This window comes from Rana temporaria, chromosome 10 (assembly GCF_905171775.1).
Source record: "Rana temporaria chromosome 10, aRanTem1.1, whole genome shotgun sequence".
In the NCBI taxonomy this organism is placed as follows: domain Eukaryota; kingdom Metazoa; phylum Chordata; class Amphibia; order Anura; family Ranidae; genus Rana; species Rana temporaria.
Genome location: NC_053498.1, coordinates 132,785,744 through 132,804,802, shown reverse-complemented (window position 1 = coordinate 132,804,802; position 19,059 = coordinate 132,785,744). Strand labels below are relative to the sequence as shown.

Here is a 19,059-nt window from a genome sequence, read left to right as displayed (position 1 = left end):
CAATCTAATAATACAAAATAATAATTAAATAAATATGTCACATGAGAGTAATAATTTTAGTGATAAACAATACACTTAATAAAAATATGATGTGAAAACGCAAATATCAACCATAATCCACTGACAAAATAAATAATAAAAGGTGAATAAATAAATGCAAGTGTCAAAACCATGCATATTAATAGGTGAAGAAAAATAAATAAATAAAGTGTGAGTCTCTGTGCACACTTATCACTCCACAGCTAAGTGTTAGGCCTCGTACACACGACGGGACATGTCCGATGAAAACGGTCCGCGGACCGTTTTTATCGGACATGTCCGCTGGCGGATTTTGGTCTGATGGCTGTACACACCATCAGACCAAATTTCCCGCGGACAGCGAACGCGGTGACGTGGCCACGCCGTCGCCGCGACGATGACGCGGTGACGTGCGCGACCCTGGAAGGTCAATGCTTCCACGCATGCGTCGAATCACTTTGACGCATGCGAGGGCTTTTGGCCGAGCGGACATGTCCGGTGAGTCGTACAGATGACCGAACATGTCCGACGGACAGGCTTCTAGCGGACATGTTTCTTAGCATGCTAAGAAACATTTGTCCGCTGGAAACCTGTCTGGTCGGCCGTACAGACGACCGAACATGTCCGCGGAAACTGGTCCGCGGACCAGTTTCAGCAGACATGTTCGGTCGTGTGTACGAGGCCTAAACGATTTTTAGATCAAGCGTTCAAAAGAAATCTTGTTGCAGTGTTTCAATCAGCACTAAATTCCAAGGTGCAGAGGTGCTCCAAACAGAACAAAACAAAGAATCCTTAAATCCACACAGGATCCCACAGTGCAGACGTGCAGAAAAAAGCTCAGTTTCCCCAAGCCTCTCACCTCAAAAGAGGCTATAAAAAGCCTATAAAGATTCTATGATTAAGTGGCGTGTACAGCCACGTAACGCGTGAGGAAGAGAGCCGGTGGTGACGTCATCTCCGCTCGCGGCCGAGAGCGGGGATAACCCTGTATATATGATGCACGCTGTCGGTCTACAATTTTACTGTAAGTACATTATTTTCATTAAAATTGATATTCGTTTTTACACTATGAAGCTTTTATTGTCCTTCTATTGAGAGCCATCCACCCTGAGAGCTTTACCGCTGGGACCTGGGAAACTTATACCTGGGAGACTAAAGTGACGTGGATTAACAGGCTGGCCTGGAGAAATTGATCAGCGGAATCTGCTGTGTTAGCAAGCCAGTAGGAGTGGAAATCTTTATAGGCTTATTATAGCCTCTTTTGAGGTGAGAGGCTTGGGGAAACAGAGCTTTTTTCTGCACGTCTGCACTGTGGGATCCTGTGTGGATTTAAGGATTCTTTGTTTTTTTCTGTTTGGAGCACCTCTGCGCCTTGGAATTTAGTGCTGATTGAAACACTGCAACAAGATTTATTTTGAACACTTGATCTAAAAATCTTTTACACTTAGCTGTGGAGTGATAAGTGTGCACAGAGACTCGCGCTTTATTTATTTATTTTTCTTCACCTATTAATATGTATGGTTTTGACACTTGCATTTATTTATTCACCTTTTATTATTTATTTTGTCAGTGGCTTATGGTTGATATTTGCGTTTTCACATCATATTCTTATTAAGTGTATTGTTTATCACTAAAATAATACTCTCATGTGACATATTTATTTCATTATTATTTTGTATTATTAGATTGGTGGTATCATTTTACTACTATCATTCACGTTTTCATTAAAAATCACTCAGCTCAGCCCCCCACCTCCCTCATCCTTCCATTGATGGTGGTGGGCAATTTTTTGTTTAGGAGTGATACATCTTTTTTGGCCCATAGGGATTGTCGGATTTAGTTTGGATTTTGATCTATACTTACGGTTCATTTTTTAATATTAATTTTTATAATTTTTATAAGCAAGCGCCATTACCCTCCCCTTTATCAATATCTTACCAGTGTGTGAGCACTATTTTGTTGTGGCTGCTGCCTAGTTTTTAGTTATTATATTAACTAATTTTAGTCATATTGCTCTAGTTAGTGTGGTTTTGCGCATTAGTTCCCCCCATTATTCAGGGGTAGAGAGCTGCTGTTTGAGCAGAAAAAGTGCTAAAAAAAAAGCTTGTAAAAAACAATTGCATGTTTTCAGGTGTTCCCAATTGAAGTCTATGGGGCCAAAGCTGCCTCCAATCTGCCAAAAAGAAGCTTATGTACTTTTTTGAGTGACAGGCATTTTGCTACAGGTGACAGAATGCTTAGATGTGAACAGGGACATGGAAATGAATGGGATTTCCCTTGACAAGTGTTTTAGAGCTTCAAGTGTAAATGGGGCCTAACAGGAAATTATTTTTACAGGAGAAGGTGAGACACAGCAGGATTGATTTACTAAATGAGTATAGCCTGTTCAATTTGTAAAGAACACCCAATCATGCAGAAGAGAAAATAAAAATACTAGATTTTTGCTTTCACGTGATTGGATAAAGCCTTCTCATTCCGAAAAGCTATCTCCAGTGTACAAAGCATCACCATATGAAAAAGCTAAGTTTGATTTTTTTTGGACAGTTTTATAAAATCTTTAGAGCTGAATTGGACAAGTAACTTATATTAAAACTAAGCTACAAAAAAAAAAGATCTGTAGCAATATTATATCAATTTATTTTTAACAAAATGTAATTCTAAGTTGTATATTTTGCTATATGTCTGACTGTGTTATTTGCTAATGCACATGTTTTTCTACAGTGCAGTAACAAAAAAATTAAATTATTATACATTTATTTCATATTGTTCATTTTCTTTCCTTGGCCATTGTAATTCTTTACTCCTTTCCCTTGTTTCTTTGCTCATTCTAAAAGAAACTTTGTGACATATAAAGATCAAAAAGCTATGCAGTTCCCCAATCACAGTACAGTTAATGAGATTATGTTAGTTGGATTCCCAGGCCTACAGCGATATAGCGTTTTATTATTCATAGCTCTTCTTTGCATCTACATATTTATCATTGCTGGAAATTTTCTCATCATCTTTGTAATCCGAAGAGAGCCATGTCTTCACTTTCCCATGTACTTTTTTATTGGGACGTTATCGGTTGCAGAGATTTGTTATACTGCTATCTTGATTCCAAAGATGTTGACTGACCTCCTTGATGACGAGAAGAAGATTTCCCTCACCGGGTGCCTCCTACAAGCCTATTTTGCACATGTACTGGGAGCATCTGAAGCCTACATCCTCGCTGTAATGGCCTTTGATCGATATCTGGCCATCTGTAAACCATTACACTACTTTTCTATTATGAATACCAAATTGTATGTTAGTTTGATTACTGGATCCTTTATTCTTGGCTTTTTATGGCCCATTATTGAAGTTGTGTTAATTTCTCATCTCCCCTTTTGTGGTCCAAACCATATTGAAAATGTCTTGTGTGACTTCCCTCCCTTGATCGCTATAGCATGTACCGATCCCACATTCTATGTTTTGGTTGAGTTTTTCGTCAGCCTTTTTATAATTTCTACAACTTTCCCTTTGGTTGTACTTTCTTATATCAGGATAGTTTATGTTATTTTGAAAATTAAAACCAAAGAAGGGCGTCGCAAGGCATTCTCCACTTGTGGAGCCCATCTCATTGTTGTCGTTCTCTTTTTTAGTAGTGCTTCGTTTATGTACATACGAGTTTCAAAAAGTTCTTCTGTAGACTATGACAGGACTGTTGATCTCACCTATGCTATCTTTACCCCCCTAGTTAACCCTATCATATATGGTTTAAAAAATCATAAAATAAAAAAGTCAATACACAAATATGTATGCCTTTGCTAGTTGTAAATTTTCTCTCTCTCTCCCTCTCTCTCTCTCTGTATATATATATATATATATATATATATATATATATATATATATATATATATTGTGACAGGGTACACGACTCTGTGTATGTCAGTGAGAGGTTGGAAAGGGCAGCTTTCCCTATCTTGGAAAGGGTTAAGCCTGGCCCAACAGGTAAACCTCCTCTCTCCCTCTATTAATTAGCCTGCACCTGATAGTGTAGGGAGAGTGAGAGCTCAGAGCGAGATCCAGGCTGGGCTGGATGAACACAGACTGGAGAGTGTCTGTGTATGCGTGGAATCAAGGTCTGTCGGAACAATTACTTATATTGGACTATCTTTTTTTGTTTTGTTTATACTAGAGCCGGAATAGCCGCTCTAGTAAAGCGTGGTGAGGGACACTCTTGTTTAGTTAGCCTCCTAAGGTGAAGTAGGCCTGTTTATTTGTGTTACTTTTTTTCATTGCTCGCAATAAAGCTGCATTTATTTGCCATTTCTGTATAAAGATCAGTGACTTTCTCACAAGTGGTGTCAGAAGTGGGATATCGTTGTTGTATCGGCCAATTTCTCACAGTGGCCTTAAAGGTACAGGACCCAGAGAATGGAAGATATTGTGAAAGCCCTGATACAAGCTGCCTCTGTGCAGCAAGAGATTAATAGACAGGCAGCTGCCTCAGCTGCAGCGCAACAAGAGACTAATAGACAGGTAGCTGCAGCGCAAAAAGAGACTAATAGACAGGTAGCTGTCTCAGCTGCAGCGCAACAAGAGACCAACAGGCTCCTGGCTTTGCATCTTGAGGTTTTAACTGAAGCACACAAGGCAGATCATGCGGTTCTCAAAGTAACCCTGGAACAGATGACTGCCCAAAGATCTCCTAACCCACCAGCAGGGGAGGTAAGCCAAATACGTGCAGAAAATAAACTCAGATGATGATGTGGAGACCTATCTGCTGGCGTTTGAACAAACCGCCACCCGAGAAGGCTGGCCTTCAGAACAGTGGGCTGGAATCATTGCACCCTTTCTCCTGGGAGAAGCACAGAAAGCCTATTTTGACCTGGACGAGGAGGCGGCTGCAGACTATCCCAAACTGAAAGCAGAGATCCTGGCTCGGTTAGGGGTGACCGCCACAGTGAGAGCCCAGCGTTTCTATAACTGGAGGTTCAAGGAAGGAAAAGCTCCCAGATCCCAGATGTTTGACTTAATTCATCTGGCTCGGAAGTGGCTCAAACCAGAGACTCAAACCCCTGCACAGATCATAGAAATGCTCGTGCTTGACCGTCACGTGAGGGAGCTTCCAGATGGCCTCCGGGAGTGGGTCACTCAGGGAAACCCCCTGGACTGTGATAGCATGGTCGCACAAGTGGAGCGGTATCTGTCTGCCAAAGATTTGGACCGATCTCTCACTAGGTCAAGTGGGAAAATACAGAGATCGGGAGACCGGAAGAGTGGATTAGAAGCAGACTTCGGATCAGGAGCCTGTTTTTCCAAAACAGACGCTAAAAGTCAAAACCCTGGGAAAGAGGACCACCCTATGAGAAACTCCATAACTTGTTTTGAGTGTGGCGCAAAAGAACATATCAGGGCGAGATGCCCCAACCTTCCTGAGCCAATGCAGTGTGGGCTAGGGGAAGATTCTTCAGACTTTTGCGGACTCGTCTGTCTAGCAGGCCTGGTGGAGGGGGGACATACCTTCTGAGTACCTGTCCTGCTGGACAAACAAGAGACAGTGGCTCTGGTGGACTCTGGCAGTGGCCTGACTCTGGTGACCAGTAAATTAGTAAGACCTGGTCGGGTTCAGAAGCATAGAACCATGGGGGTATTGTGTAATTATGGGTCTACTGTGCGGTATCCTACTGCCAACATAGAGGTGTTAGTACAGGGCAGTCTGGTAAGGATCTTAGCAGTAGTAGTTCCTCATCTATCATATCCTTTGATTATAGGAAGGAATTTCCCTAACTTCCACACTCTTTTACAACCCCCTGTGATGGGAGAACAAGGGGAACCTGAAGCGGAGCAGAGAAATACCGGTGTTCATGAAATATTTCCCTTTGTTCATCCCGACTTGTATATCTCTAGTCCAAAAAGAGGTAAAACAAGACGGGAACGCAGGGAGAGCAAGCTGAGATTTAATAGGGCTGTCAATGAAGTCCTGTTAAATCAGCGTGAGGAGCAGTCTAGGAGAGGCGGGGCCACACGACAGACAGGCGATGAGGCAGAGGTTGATCAACCAGAACCCGACCCAGAGGCAACCAGTGAAGGTGATGAGGAGGATATAGATATCCTAGATTTATTGGGTAGTGGCTTTGGCTGAGACCAGGCAGGTGATCCCCTGTTGCAGGAAGCCAGGAGTAAAGTTATAGAGGTTAATGGCGTACCAGTGGAAGGGGCAACAGAAAAGGCCTGTCCCTACTTTATCCTAAAAAACAATCTCCTTCATAGAGTAACCTCCGATGAGGGACAAGAACTCGAACAACTGGTTGTGCCTTCATCATACACCCGAAAAGTGCTGAATTATGCTCACTCTCATCTTCTGGGGGGACACTTGGGGGTGGAGAAAACCCAAGAACGGGTGCTCAGGAGGTTCTTTTGGCCTGGCGTATATGAGGGGGTTAAAAGGTATTGTACTTCTTGCCCAGAATGCCAACTGGCGTCTCCAAGACCAAAGTTGAGAGCCCCACTCATACCCCTCCCCATAGTCGACGTTCCTTTTGAGAGGATTGGCATGGACCTAGTGGTCCCTTAGAGAAAACAGCTCGTGGGCACCAGTACATCCTTGTCATCCTCGACTATGCCACTAGATACCCTGAAGCCATCCCACTATGCAAGGCTAATGCTAAAAATATTGCGAAAGAGTTGGTTTAGATTTTTACACGTGTGGGAATACCAAAGACGTTGCTTACGGATCAGGGGACACCGTTTGTTTCCCGTATTATGAAAGAGCTATGTCAGCTATTTAAGGTACGGTCCCTGAGAACGTCAGTGTACCACCCACAGACAGATGGGCTGGTAGAAAGGTTTAACCAGACCCTAAAGGGGATGTTGAGAAAAGTTGTTAGCAGGGATGGGAAGGATTGGGACTTGTTGCTTCCTTACCTGTTGTTTGCAGTTTGAGAGATTCCCCAAAGTTCTACAGGCTTCTCCCCATTTGGGCTTTTATATGGTAGGCATCCCAGGGGTATTCTGGATGTCCTAAAGGAAACCTGGGAAGAACAGAGAGTAGCTGGGACCAATGTGCTCCAATATGTTGAAGATATGCGGGTGCGTATGACTCGGATTGCTCCGCTTGTTCGCAAACATATGGAGCAGGCACAGAGTAGGCAGAAGTCCTACTATGACCAGAAGGCCCTAGTGAGACAGTTTGAGGGGGGGGACAGAGTAATGGTTTTAGTACCCACCGCAGAAAGCAAACTTCTAGCACAGTGGCAGGGACCCTATGAGGTCTTGGAAAAAGTGAGCCCAGTAAATTATAAAGTTAGTCAGCCAGGACGCCGGAAGAAGGAGGCCGTGTTCCACATAAACCTTCTTAAGCCGTGGAGGACTAGAGAGGACTGCATGGTCACAGTGGGTGACACCAAACCTGATGCACAGGCCCCTAGACCTTCAGTGACAATCTCTCCAGAGCTGACACCTAAGCAAATAGAGGAGGCTAGAGGCTTGGTTGAGAGGAATAGCGATGTCTTCTCCCCCAACCCTGGACAAACCCGAGAGATTACCCATGACATTGTTACAGAACCAGGGGTTATCGTAAGGGTGAAGTCTTACCGCATTCCGGAGGCCAAGAGGGAAGCCGTAAGGGCGGAAGTCAAGAAAATGCTTGAACTTGGAGTGATAGAGGAGTCTCACAGCCAGTGGTCTAGCCCCCTTGTTCTAGTGCCTAAACCTGATGGGTCCATCAGGTTTTGTAATGACTTCAGGAAGTTAAACGAGGTGTCTAAGTTGGATGCTTACCCCATGCCTAGGGTGGATGAACTAGTAGAGCGACTAGCCAAAGACAGGTTCTTCACCACTTTGGACCTGACAAAGGGTTATTGGCAGATCCCATTGACAAAGCGTGCCTGGGAGAAGACAGCTTTTGCTACTCCTGATGGCCTGTTCCAGTACAGGATCATGCCTTTTGGCCTCCATGGGGCCCCAGCCACTTTCCAAAGGTTAATGGATAAGCTGCTCAGGCCCCACACCAAGTATGCAGCCGCATACTTGAATGATGTGATCATTCATAGCCCGGACTGGGAAGGCCATCTGGACAAAGTGCAGGCAGTGTTGGACACTTTTAGAAGAGCAGGACTGACAGCTAACCCCTCTTAATGTGGCGTTGGCCTACCTGAGGCTAGATACTTGGGTTATCTAGTTGGCAGAGGGCTTGTTAAACCGCAAATGAACAAGATAGGAGCTATACAGAGCTGGCCCAAACCGCTGAGGAAAAAACAAATCAGAGCCTTTTTGGGAATCGTAGGCTACTACCGGAGGTTTATTCCTCACTTTGCTACAAAGGCTGCTCCACTCACTGACCTTATTAAAGCCAGAAGTCCAGACGCAGTAAAGTGGAACAGCGAGGCTGAGGAAGCCTTAGCGGGTCTGCGGGCAGCACTTTGTGCCCAACCTGTGCTTGTGACTCCCGACTTTAGGAAGGAGTTCTTTCTCCAGACCGATGCCTCAGAGGTGGGTTTGGGTGCAGTTTTGTCCCAATATGTGAGTGGTAAGGAACACCCTGTTCTATATTCGAGTCGGAAGTTGTTACCTCGAGAACAGCGCTATGCCACAGTGGAAAAAGAGTGTTTTTGGCAGGTTAAGTGGGCAGTAGAAACACTCCGCTACTATTTGTTGGGCAGACGGTTTACCCTGGTCACCGACCATGCTCCGTTAAAGTGGATGCACACCAACAGGGACAAGAACGCTCGGATCACAAGATGGTTTTTGTCCCTACAGCCCTTTACTTTTGTGGTAAGGCATAGGGCAGGTCTCCTCCACAGTAATGCAGATGCTCTGTCCTGGGTACATGGGTTTGCAGAGGTGGCCGCTTCCCACGCAGGTGTTAAGCTGGGGAGGAGGATGTGTGACAGGGTACACGACTCTGTGTATGTCAGTGAGAGGTTGGAAAGGGCAGCTTTCCCTATCTTGGAAAGGGTTAAGCCTGGCCCAACAGGTAAACCTCCTCTCTCCCTCTATTAATTAGCCTGCACCTGATAGTGTAGGGAGAGTGAGAGCTCAGAGCGAGATCCAGGCTGGGCTGGATGGACACAGACTGGAGAGTGTCTGTGTATGCGTGGAATCAAGGTCTGTCAGAACAATTACTTATATTGGACTATCTTTTTTTTGTTTGTTTATACTAGAGCCGGAATAGCCGCTAAAGCGTAGTGAGGGACGCTCTTGTTTAGTTAGCCTCCTAAGGTGGAGTAGGACTGTTTATTTGTGTTACTTTTTTTCATTGGTCGCAATAAAGCTGCATTTATTCGCCATTTCTGTCTAAAGATCAGTGACTTTCTTACAATATATACAGTGGGGATCGAAAGTTTGGGCACCCCAGGTAAAAATTTGTATTAATATGCATAACGAAGCCAAGGAAAGATGGAAAAAATCTCTAAAAGGCATCAAATTACAGATTAGACATTCTTATAATATGTCAAAAAAAGTTCGATTTTATTTCCATCATTTACACTTTCAAAATTACAGAAAACAAAAAAATGGCATCTGCAAAAGTTTGGGCACCCTGCAGAGTTAATATCTTGTACTGCCCCCTTTGGCAAGTATCACAGCTTGTAAACACTTTTTGTAGCCAGCCAAGAGTCTTTCAATTCTTGTTTGAGGTATCTTTGCCCATTCTTCCTTACAAAAATCTTCCAGTTCTTTGAGATTTCTGGGCTGTCTGTCACGCACTGCTATTTTAAGGTCTATCCATAGATTTTCAATTATGTTGAGGTCAGGAGATTGTGAAGGCCATGGCAAAACCTTCAGTTTACGCCTCTTGATGTAATCTCCCGTGGATTTTGAGGTGTGTTTAGGATCATTACCCATTTGTAGAAGCCATCCTCTCTTTAACTTCAGCTTTTTCACAGATGGCATCAAGTTACCATCCAAAATTTGCTGAAATTTTATTGAATGCATTTTTCCTTCTACTCGTGAAATGTTCCCTGTGCCACTGGCTGCAATACAACCCCAAGGCTGTGTACGAGGCATGTGGCAGAAGCTTAGGCTGCTTACACACGGTCGGTCCAAACCGATGAAAACGGCCTGAAGTCCAGTTTCATCGGTCCAAAACGACCGTGTGTACGGCCCATCGGTCTGTTGTCCTTTGGACAAAAATTTGAGAACTTGCTTTAGAATCGAACCGATGGTTAGTACACAAAAGCATCAGTTCAAAACCCGCGCATGCTCAGAATCAAGTCGACGCATGCTTGGAAGCATTGAACTTCGTTTTTTTCAGCACGTCGTGTGTTTTACGTCACTGCGTTCTGACCCGATCGGTTTTTGAACTGATGGTGTGTACACGGCCTTGGTGTTGTCAACTTATAAATGGAAGAGCTATTGCTGGCCGGATCTCCCGCTACAAATCTTTGCAGCAAAGTCACAAACAATAATTTATTTAATAAAATTCTATACAGTGAGGATTTCTCCAATTGAGAAGCCAAATATGGTGTCAGAGGAAACAGATTTTAATAATTGTTGAGCTTGTATACAATAATAACATTATAATCAGCTGGGGATTTCAGCTTTTCCCACTGGAATACTGTGGAAATAATTCCTAAAAGATTTCTGCAGTCTATATAAAATCCAGGTGTAATCTAATGAGCTGGTGTCCAGGTAAAGAAAGGCATTCTATCTGCCAAAAAGCCTTTAAGACACATCCAAATCTTATTTGACTTATTGCACTTATGATAACAAAAGGTGAGTTTTTTTTCCAAGTTGGAATAGGGCAGAAAAATTATTTATGCGTATTGTTACAAATAAATATTACTCAAAACTAAGTTCATTTTGAAATTTATTTACATGATACATGAAGACATTTTGAAGCATTTCTTTCTAATTATTTTGTTTGAATTTCACGCTTTTTAGATTTTCTAAATAATATTATTTATAATAATAATAATGTATTTTTTTTTAATTATAACATCAGTTCTATTGCTTATTTAACCACTTCCCGCCCGGCCTATGGCCGATTTACGTCCGGGAAGTGGTTATGAAATCCTGACAGGACGTTCTAGAACGTCCTGCAGGATTTCATGCCGCGCGCGCCCGTGGGGGCGCGCATCGCGGCGATCGGTGATGCGGGGTGTCAGTCTGACACCCTGCATCTCCGATCTCGGTAAAGAGCCTCCGGCGGAGACTCTTTACCACGTGATCAGCCGTGTCCAACCACGGCTGATCACGATGTAAACAGGAAGAGCCGCCGATGGCTCTTCCTCACTCGCGTCTGACAGACGCGAGTAGAGGATAGCCGATCGGCGGCTCTCCTGACAGGGGGGGTTTGCGCTGATTGTTTATCAGCGCAGCCCCCCCTCGGATCGCCACACTTGACCACCAGGGATGCCCACCCTGGAGCACCAGGGTGGGCAAAAAAAAAAAAAAGCCAGAAAAAAAAAAAAAGTCTAAAAAATAAATAAAAAAAAAAACATAAAGAAAAAAGATGCCAGTCAGTGCCCACAAATGGGCACTGACTGGCAACAATCAGTGCTGCCACCCCAGTGTCCATCAGCGCCACCCCAGTGTCCATCAGCGCCACCCCAGTGTCCATCAGTGCCACCCCACAGTGCCCATCCATGCCCAGTGCCCACCTAGCAGTGCCCATCTGTGCCACCCATAAGTATACATCAGTGCCGCCCATGAGTGCCTATCTGTGCTGCCTATGAGTGCCCATCAGTGCCGCCTATGTGTGCCCATCAGTGCCGCCTATGTGTGCCCATCAGTGCCGCCTATGTGTGCCCATCAGTGCCGCCTATGTGTGCCCATCAGTGCCGCCTATGTGTGCCCATCAGTGTCGCATACCAGCGCCGCCAATCAGTGCCACCTCATCTGTGCCCGTCAGTACTACCTCATCGATGTCCATCAGTGCCATCTCATCGGTGCCCATTAGTGCCGCCATATCAGTGCCCGTAATTGAAAGAGAAAACTTATTTACAAAAAAATTAACAGAAAAAAATAAAAACGTAATTTTTTTTCCAAATTTTTAGCCTTTTTTTAGTTGTTGCGCAAAAAAAAAAAATCGCAGAGGTGATCAAATACCACCAAAAGAAAGCTCTATTTGTGGGGAAAAAAGGACGCCAATTTTGTTTGGGTACAGTGTAGCATGACCGCGCAATTGCCATTCAAAGTGCGACAGTGCTGAAAGCTGAAAATTGGCTTGGGCGGGAAGCTGCGTAAGTACCTGGTATGGAAGTGGTTAATAGTATCAGTACTAACATGTAGTCTTAGACACAAGTCACACATATAAAAAAAAAATGTTAATTGAGTTAAACAAATAAAAAATGTGTACAATGTTCAAATGCACTGCACTTTACTGGTACCTATGTGGAACTGCTTATCTTTGCAAGGTTTTAGTACAGGGGTAAAAGGTAAAAGGTGAAAACGAATGCGCTACTTTGAGTGGGTCAATGATAAAGTGAATGAAGTAAATATGAACATTTGATGTGAAAGCAGCTATATCTAATAGTGGTCACTGAACACAAATAGGAAATAAAAAAGGGGGTGAGATAAGCGCTATACACTGTGATGAGACAGATACCACCACAACTACCTAACAATCCAGAAACCGCTAGTTACATGCTACATGCCTGTATTTCATCTCATTAAGGTGAGAGTTTTGGGAGACTAGTATTGGATATCTCGATATATTCACTGTGACCCTTTACAGCCATCGCCTGTCAGTACCCATTGATGCCCAGTGTCGGTTTCACCGATTGAAGGACATTTCTCCCATTTAGGACTTTGTTACTCCTGTGTTACTATTGGATCATCAGTGTTAGCTCATTGTTTTGCACTTTTTATTGTTGCACTTTTCATTGAATGGTGTGTTTATTAGTCATTCATTTAAGTTATGTGATTTTTTATGAGATATTGCCTACCTACTAGCGGTTTCTGGATTGTTAGGTAGTTGTGGTGGTATCTGTCTCATCACAGTGTATAGCGCTTATCTCACCCCCTTTTTTATTTAGTACAGGGGTGTCAAACTTAATTTCATCATGGGCCGCATCAGCATTATGATTGTCCTCAAAAGGACCGCTTGTATCTGTAAGGTTAGATGTCCAGCGCATCCCCTCCCCTTACATTAGATGTCAAGAGCCAACCCACCATCAGAAGTTGAGTCCCCTACTTTACCTTACATCACAGAGCACCCCCTTTCCTTATGCTGCTGCTGGAAAGAAGCTGGATGCATTGCTTGAAAGCAGAAAGTAGAGGTCTGGAGGAGGATCAGAGGAGGGCTGGAGCTCTCCTGCACCTGCAGGAGAGGTGCGAGGGCCACATGAAATAGCCTGGAGGGCCGGATTCGGCCAGCGGGGCCTTGTGTTTGACACCTGTGTTTTAGTATAACCAAAGACCATAGACCATAGGACAGAACATAAAAAGAGGACAAAAACAGAGTGAACCAGACAGGTAAAACACCTTTATATATATATATATATATATATATATATATTCACTGCTCAAAAAAAATAAAGGAACACCTTTGATCCAGAACTCCTGGGATATTGATCTGGTCAGTTAAGTTGCAGAGGGGGAGGGGTGTATACAGAGGGGGTTGTTAATCAGTGTCAGCTGCTTTGCTGTTAATTGAAATTAACAACAGGTGCACTAGATGGGCAACAATGAGACGACCTCCAAAACCGGAATGTTTTTTCAGGTGGAGGTGTCTGACATTTCTTTTCCCTACTCATCTTTGCTGACTGTTTTTCACTGGTTTTGCATTTGGCTAGGGTCAGTGTCACTATGGGTAGCACGAGGCGATACTTGGACCCTATAAGGGGTGCACAGGCAGTCCAACTCCTCCAGGATGGCACATCAATATGTGTCCCCCCCCCCCCCAGTGCTAGTCACAATTTTTTTTTTTTTTTTTTTTTTTTTTAAAGGTCCTTTAAAAAAAAAATGTTTTAAAATGGTTCTTTGAGAAAAAAGTTCTTTAAGTGCACAAGTGCACTGTGTATGGGCGCCGGACAAGTGCACTATATGGGAGCATGATGCCTATGCAATCATGTGATTGCATTATGAGACGACCCATTTGAGGGTTTTTTTGAGTGTTGCGGCGCAAAGCAGTGCAACGATAGGCTTCCGTTTTCAGGCATTCCCCTTGCTGTGGGGTTTTCTATCCACACATGGGCGGTGCTTTCCCCAGGGGTAACTTCCTGGTTAATCTGTGTCAGTAGGAAGTCAGAAGTGCCCCTGACCTGCGGCTCCGTGAATGGAAAAGAAAATCAAGGTACTGTATTATCTGAAACCCCTGTCCTTCCCTTTACAGCAGCATCCTGTGATTAAGGCTGCATTCACATTGTAACGCTGCGTAAGCGGCGTATTTTGCCGCAATTTGTTTCCTTTTTTTTTTTTTTTTTACAAAGAATTTCCATTGATGCCTATGCCCGAACGTTCTGTGAAGCCCTCAGAGGTTTGTTAGAGAACCTTTGTGAAAAAAACAGCATCATAAAGGTCAAGGAACACATCATACAGGTCAGGGATAAAGTTGTAGAGAAGTATAAAGCAGGGTTAGGTTATTAAAAAAAATCCCAAGCTTTGAACATCTCACGGAGCTTTTGTTCAATCCATCATCCGAAAATGGAAAGGTTATGGCACAACTGCAAACCTACCAGACATGGCCGTCCACCTAAACTGACAGGCCGGGCAAGGAGAGCATTAGTAAGAGAAGCAGCCATGGTAACTCTGGAGGAGCTGCAGAGATCCACAGTGCAGGTGGGAGAATCTGTCCCCAGGACAACTATTCTAGCACTCCACAAATCTGGCCTTTATGGAAGAGTGGCAATAAGAAAGCCATTGTTGAAAGAAAGCCCAAAGAAGTCCTGTTTGCAGTTTGCGAGAAGCCATGTGGGGGACACAGCAAACATGTGGAAGAAGGTGCTCTGGTCAGATGAGACCAAAATTGAACTTTTTGGCCTAAAAGCAAAATACTATGTTTGGCGGAAAACTATCACCCTAAACACACCATCCCCACCGTGAAACATGGTGGTGGCAGCATCATGTTGTGGAGATGCTTTTCTTCAGCAGGGACAGGGAAGCTGGTCAGAGTTGATGGGAAGATAGATGGAGCCAAATACAGGGCAATGTTAGAAGAAAAAGAAGAGTCTGCAATAGACTTGAGAATGGGGAGAAGGTTCACCTTCCAGCAGAACAACAATCCTAAACATACAACCAGAGCTACAATGGAATGGTTTAGATCAAAGCCTAGTTATGAGTTAGAATGGCCCAGTCACAGTCTAGACCTAAATCCAATTGAGAATATGTGGCAAGACTTGAAAATTGCCGTTCAATCACACTCTCCATCCAATCTGACAAAGCTTGAGCTATTTTGCAAAGAAGAATGGGCAAAAATCTCTAGATGTGTAAAGCTGGTAGAGACATCCCTAAAAAGACTTGCAGCTGTTATTGCAATGAAAGGGGTTTCTTCAAAGTATTGACTCAGGGGGCTGAATACAAATGTACCCCCCACACTTTTCACATATTTATTTGTAAAAAAAAAAAAAAAAATTCCTTCCGCTTCACAATTATGTGCCACTTTGTTTTGGTCTTTCACATAAAATCCCAATAAAATACATTTACATTTTTGGTTGTAACATAACAAAATGTGGAAAATGTCAAGGGGTATGAATACTTTTTCAAGGCACTGTAGGAGAAAATTTTTTGAAACAGCAGCGAGCCAATCACATAAGGCTGCATTCACACCTGAGTGGGGCAATTTTCAGGCATTTTTATTTGAGAGTTTTGAGCGTATTTAGAAGTGAATTACAAGCGTTTTCAGCTTCTGGTGTTTTTACTTAGCCAATAGAAAACACTATGGGGAAGAGAGGTGGAGGAGGTTAGGAGAGGAGAGCTGCTGTTTCAGCAGAAAAAGTGCTAAAAAAAGCTTGTAAAACACAATTGCATGTTTTCAGGGGTTCCCAATTGAAGTCTATGGGGCCAAATCTGCCTCCAATCTGCCAGAAAGAAGCTCATGTACTTTTTTGAGTGACAGGCATTTTGCTACAGGTGACAGAATGCTTAGATTTGAACGGGGACATGGAAATTAATGGGATTTCCCTTACCGAGTGTTTTAGAGCTTTAAGTGTAAATGGGGCCTAACAGGAAATTATTTTTACAGGAGAAGGTGAGACACAGCAGGATTGATTTACTAAATGATTATAGAGAATACCCAATCATGCAGAAGAGAAAATAAAAATACTAGATTTTTGCTTTCACGTGATTGGATAAAGCCTTCTCATTCCGAAAAGCTAATTGAAATTTTACTTTGAAAATGGAACATCCTCTTCTTTTGAAAATGATCTCCAGTGTACAAAGCATCACCATATGAAAAAGCTAAGTTTGATTTTTTTTGGACAGTTATATAAAATCTTTAAGCCGCGTACACACAATCAGTCCATCCGATGAGAACGGGCCGATGGACCGTTTTCATCGGTTAACCGATGAGGCTGACTGATGGTCCGTCGCGCCTACACACCATCGGTTAAAAAAACGATTGTGTCTGAATAAAACGAAGTTCAATGCTTCCAAGCATGCGTCGACTTGATTCTGAGCATGTGTGGATTTTTAACCGATGGTTGTGCCTACTAACGATCGTTTTTTTCCCATCGGTTAGGAATCCATCGGTTAAATTTAAAGCAAGTTGGCTTTTCTTTAACAGATGGTAAAATAACCTATGGGGCCAAAACGATCGGTTTTGACCGATGAAAACGGTCCATCAGATCGTTGTCCTCTGTTTAACCTCTCGTGTGTACGAGGCCTTAGTCCCCTTTCACACTTATACGACTTGTCTCACGATTTTGGACTGCAAAATCGTATGACAAGTCATTCTCTATTATTTTCAATGACTACCATTCATACTGGCACGACTTTAAGTTGTGCCTACTTCAAAGTAGTCCTTGCACTACTTTGGTCTGATGTTGATGCCACTTACACAGGCATTCATTGAAATCGCGGCCGCGAATCGCGTCAAAATCGTGGTAAAATCGCGGCCACGAAATCGCGGTAAAATCGCGCGACTTTAAAGTCGTACAAGTGTGAAAGGGGGCTTAGAGCTGAATTGGACAAGTAACTTATATTAAAACTAAGCTACAAAAAAAAGATCTGTAGCAATATTATATCAATTTATTTTTAACAAAATGTAATTCTAAGTTGTATATTTTGCTATATGTCTGACTGTGTTATTTGCTAATGCACATGTTTTTCTACAGTGCAGTAACAAAAAAATTAAATTATTATACATTTATTTCATATTGTTCATTGTCTTTCATTGACCATTCTAATTCTTTACTCCTTTCCCTTGTTTCTTTGCTCATTCTAAAAAAAAAATTGTGACATATAAAGAAAAAAAAGCTATGCAGTTTCCCAATCACAGTACGGTTAAAGAGATTATGTTAGTTGGATTCCCAGGCCTACAGCGATATAGCGTTTTATTATTCATAGCTCTTCTTTGCATCTACATATTTATCATTGCTGGAAATGTTCTCATCATCTTTGTAATCCGAAGAGAGCCATGTCTTCACTTTCCCATGTACTTTTTTGTTGGGGCGTTATCGGTTACAGAGATTTGTTATACTGCTATCTTGATTCCAAAGATGTTGACTGACCTCCTTGATGACGAGAAGAAGATTTCCCTCACCGGGTGCCTCCTACAAGCCTATTTTGCACATGTACTAGGAGCATCTGAAGCCTACATCCTCGCTGTAATGGCCTTTGATCGATATCTGGCCATCTGTAAACCATTACACTACTTGTCTATTATGAATACCAAATTGTATGTTAGTTTGATTACTGGATCCTTTATTCTTGGCTTTTTATGGCCCATTATTGAAGTTGTGTTAATTTCTCATCTCCCCTTTTGTGGTCCAAACCATATTGAAAATGTCTTGTGTGACTTCCCTCCCTTGATCGCTATAGCATGTACCGATCCCACATTCTATGTTTTAGTTGAGTTTTTCGTCAGCTTTTTTATAATTTTTTCAACTTTCCCTTTGGTTGTACTTTCTTATATCAGGATAGTTTATGTTATTTTGAAAATGAAATCCAAAGAAGGGCGTCGCAAGGCATTCTCCACTTGTGGAGCCCATCTCATTGTTGTCATTCTCTTTTTTAGTAGTGCTTCGTTTATGTACATACGAGTTTCAAAAAGTTCTTCTGTAGAGTATGACAGGGCTGTTGGTCTCACCTTTGCTATCTTTACCCCCCTAGTTAACCCTATCATATATGGTTTGAAAAATCATAAAATAAAAAAGTCAATACACAAATATTTATGCCTTTGCTAGTTGTAAATTCTCTCTCTCTCTCTCTCTCTCTCTCTCTCTCTCTCTCTATATATATATATATATATATATATATATATATATATATATATATATATATATATATATATACAGTATATATATATATATATATATATACAGTGGGGATTGAAAGTTTGGGCACCCCAGGTAAAAATGTGTATTAATGTGCATAACGAAGCCAAGAAAAGATGGAAAAATCTCCAAAAGGCATCAAATTACAGATTAGACATTCTTATAATATGTCAAAAAAGTTAGATTTTATTTCCATCATTTACACTTTCAAAATTACAGAAAACAAAAAAATGGTGTCTGCAAAGTTTGGGCACCCTGTACTGCCCCCTTCACATCACAGCTTATAAACGCTTTTTGTAGCCAGCCAAGAGTCTTTCAATTCTTGTTTGAGGTATCTTTGCCCATTCTTCTTTACAAAAGTCTTCCAGTTCTTTGAGATTTCTGGGCTGTCTGTCACGCACTGCTCTTTTAAGGTCTATCCATAGATTTTCAATTATGTTGAGGTCAGGAGATTGTGAAGGCCATGGCAAAACCTTCAGTTTACGCCTCTTGATGTAATCCCCAGTGGATTTTGAGGTGTGTTTAGGATCATTATCCATTTGTAGAAGCCATCCTCTCTTTAACTTCAGCTTTTTCACAGATGGCATCAAGTTACCATCCAAAATTTGCTGAAATTTTATTGAATCCATTTTTCCTTCTACTCGTGAAATGTTCCCTGTGCCACTGGCTGCAATACAACCCCAAAGCATGATTGATCCAC

General features: G+C 42.5%; 2 protein-coding genes across 2 annotated transcripts; both read left to right on the top strand.

Moving 5' to 3' along the window:
* Window positions 1–2,708: 2,708 nt before the first annotated feature.
* On the top strand, window positions 2,709–3,810 carry LOC120915872 (olfactory receptor 6N2-like). Its single transcript, XM_040326682.1, has one exon. It carries the CDS (start codon window positions 2,884–2,886, stop codon window positions 3,808–3,810), a length of 927 nt encoding a protein of 308 aa, XP_040182616.1. The 5' UTR covers window positions 2,709–2,883.
* Window positions 3,811–17,333: 13,523 nt separating this feature from the next.
* On the top strand, window positions 17,334–18,281 carry LOC120916114 (olfactory receptor 6N2-like). Its single transcript, XM_040326931.1, has one exon. The coding sequence runs from the start codon at window positions 17,343–17,345 to the stop codon at window positions 18,267–18,269; it is 927 nt and encodes a 308-aa protein (XP_040182865.1). The 5' UTR covers window positions 17,334–17,342; the 3' UTR covers window positions 18,270–18,281.
* Window positions 18,282–19,059: the final 778 nt, after the last annotated feature.

Excerpts from the sequence above, each read along its gene's own strand:
- LOC120915872 (XM_040326682.1), top strand. The coding sequence starts at position 2,884 with ATGCAGTTCCCCAATCACAGTACAGTTAATGAGATTATGTTAGTTGGA.
- LOC120916114 (XM_040326931.1), top strand. The coding sequence starts at position 17,343 with ATGCAGTTTCCCAATCACAGTACGGTTAAAGAGATTATGTTAGTTGGA.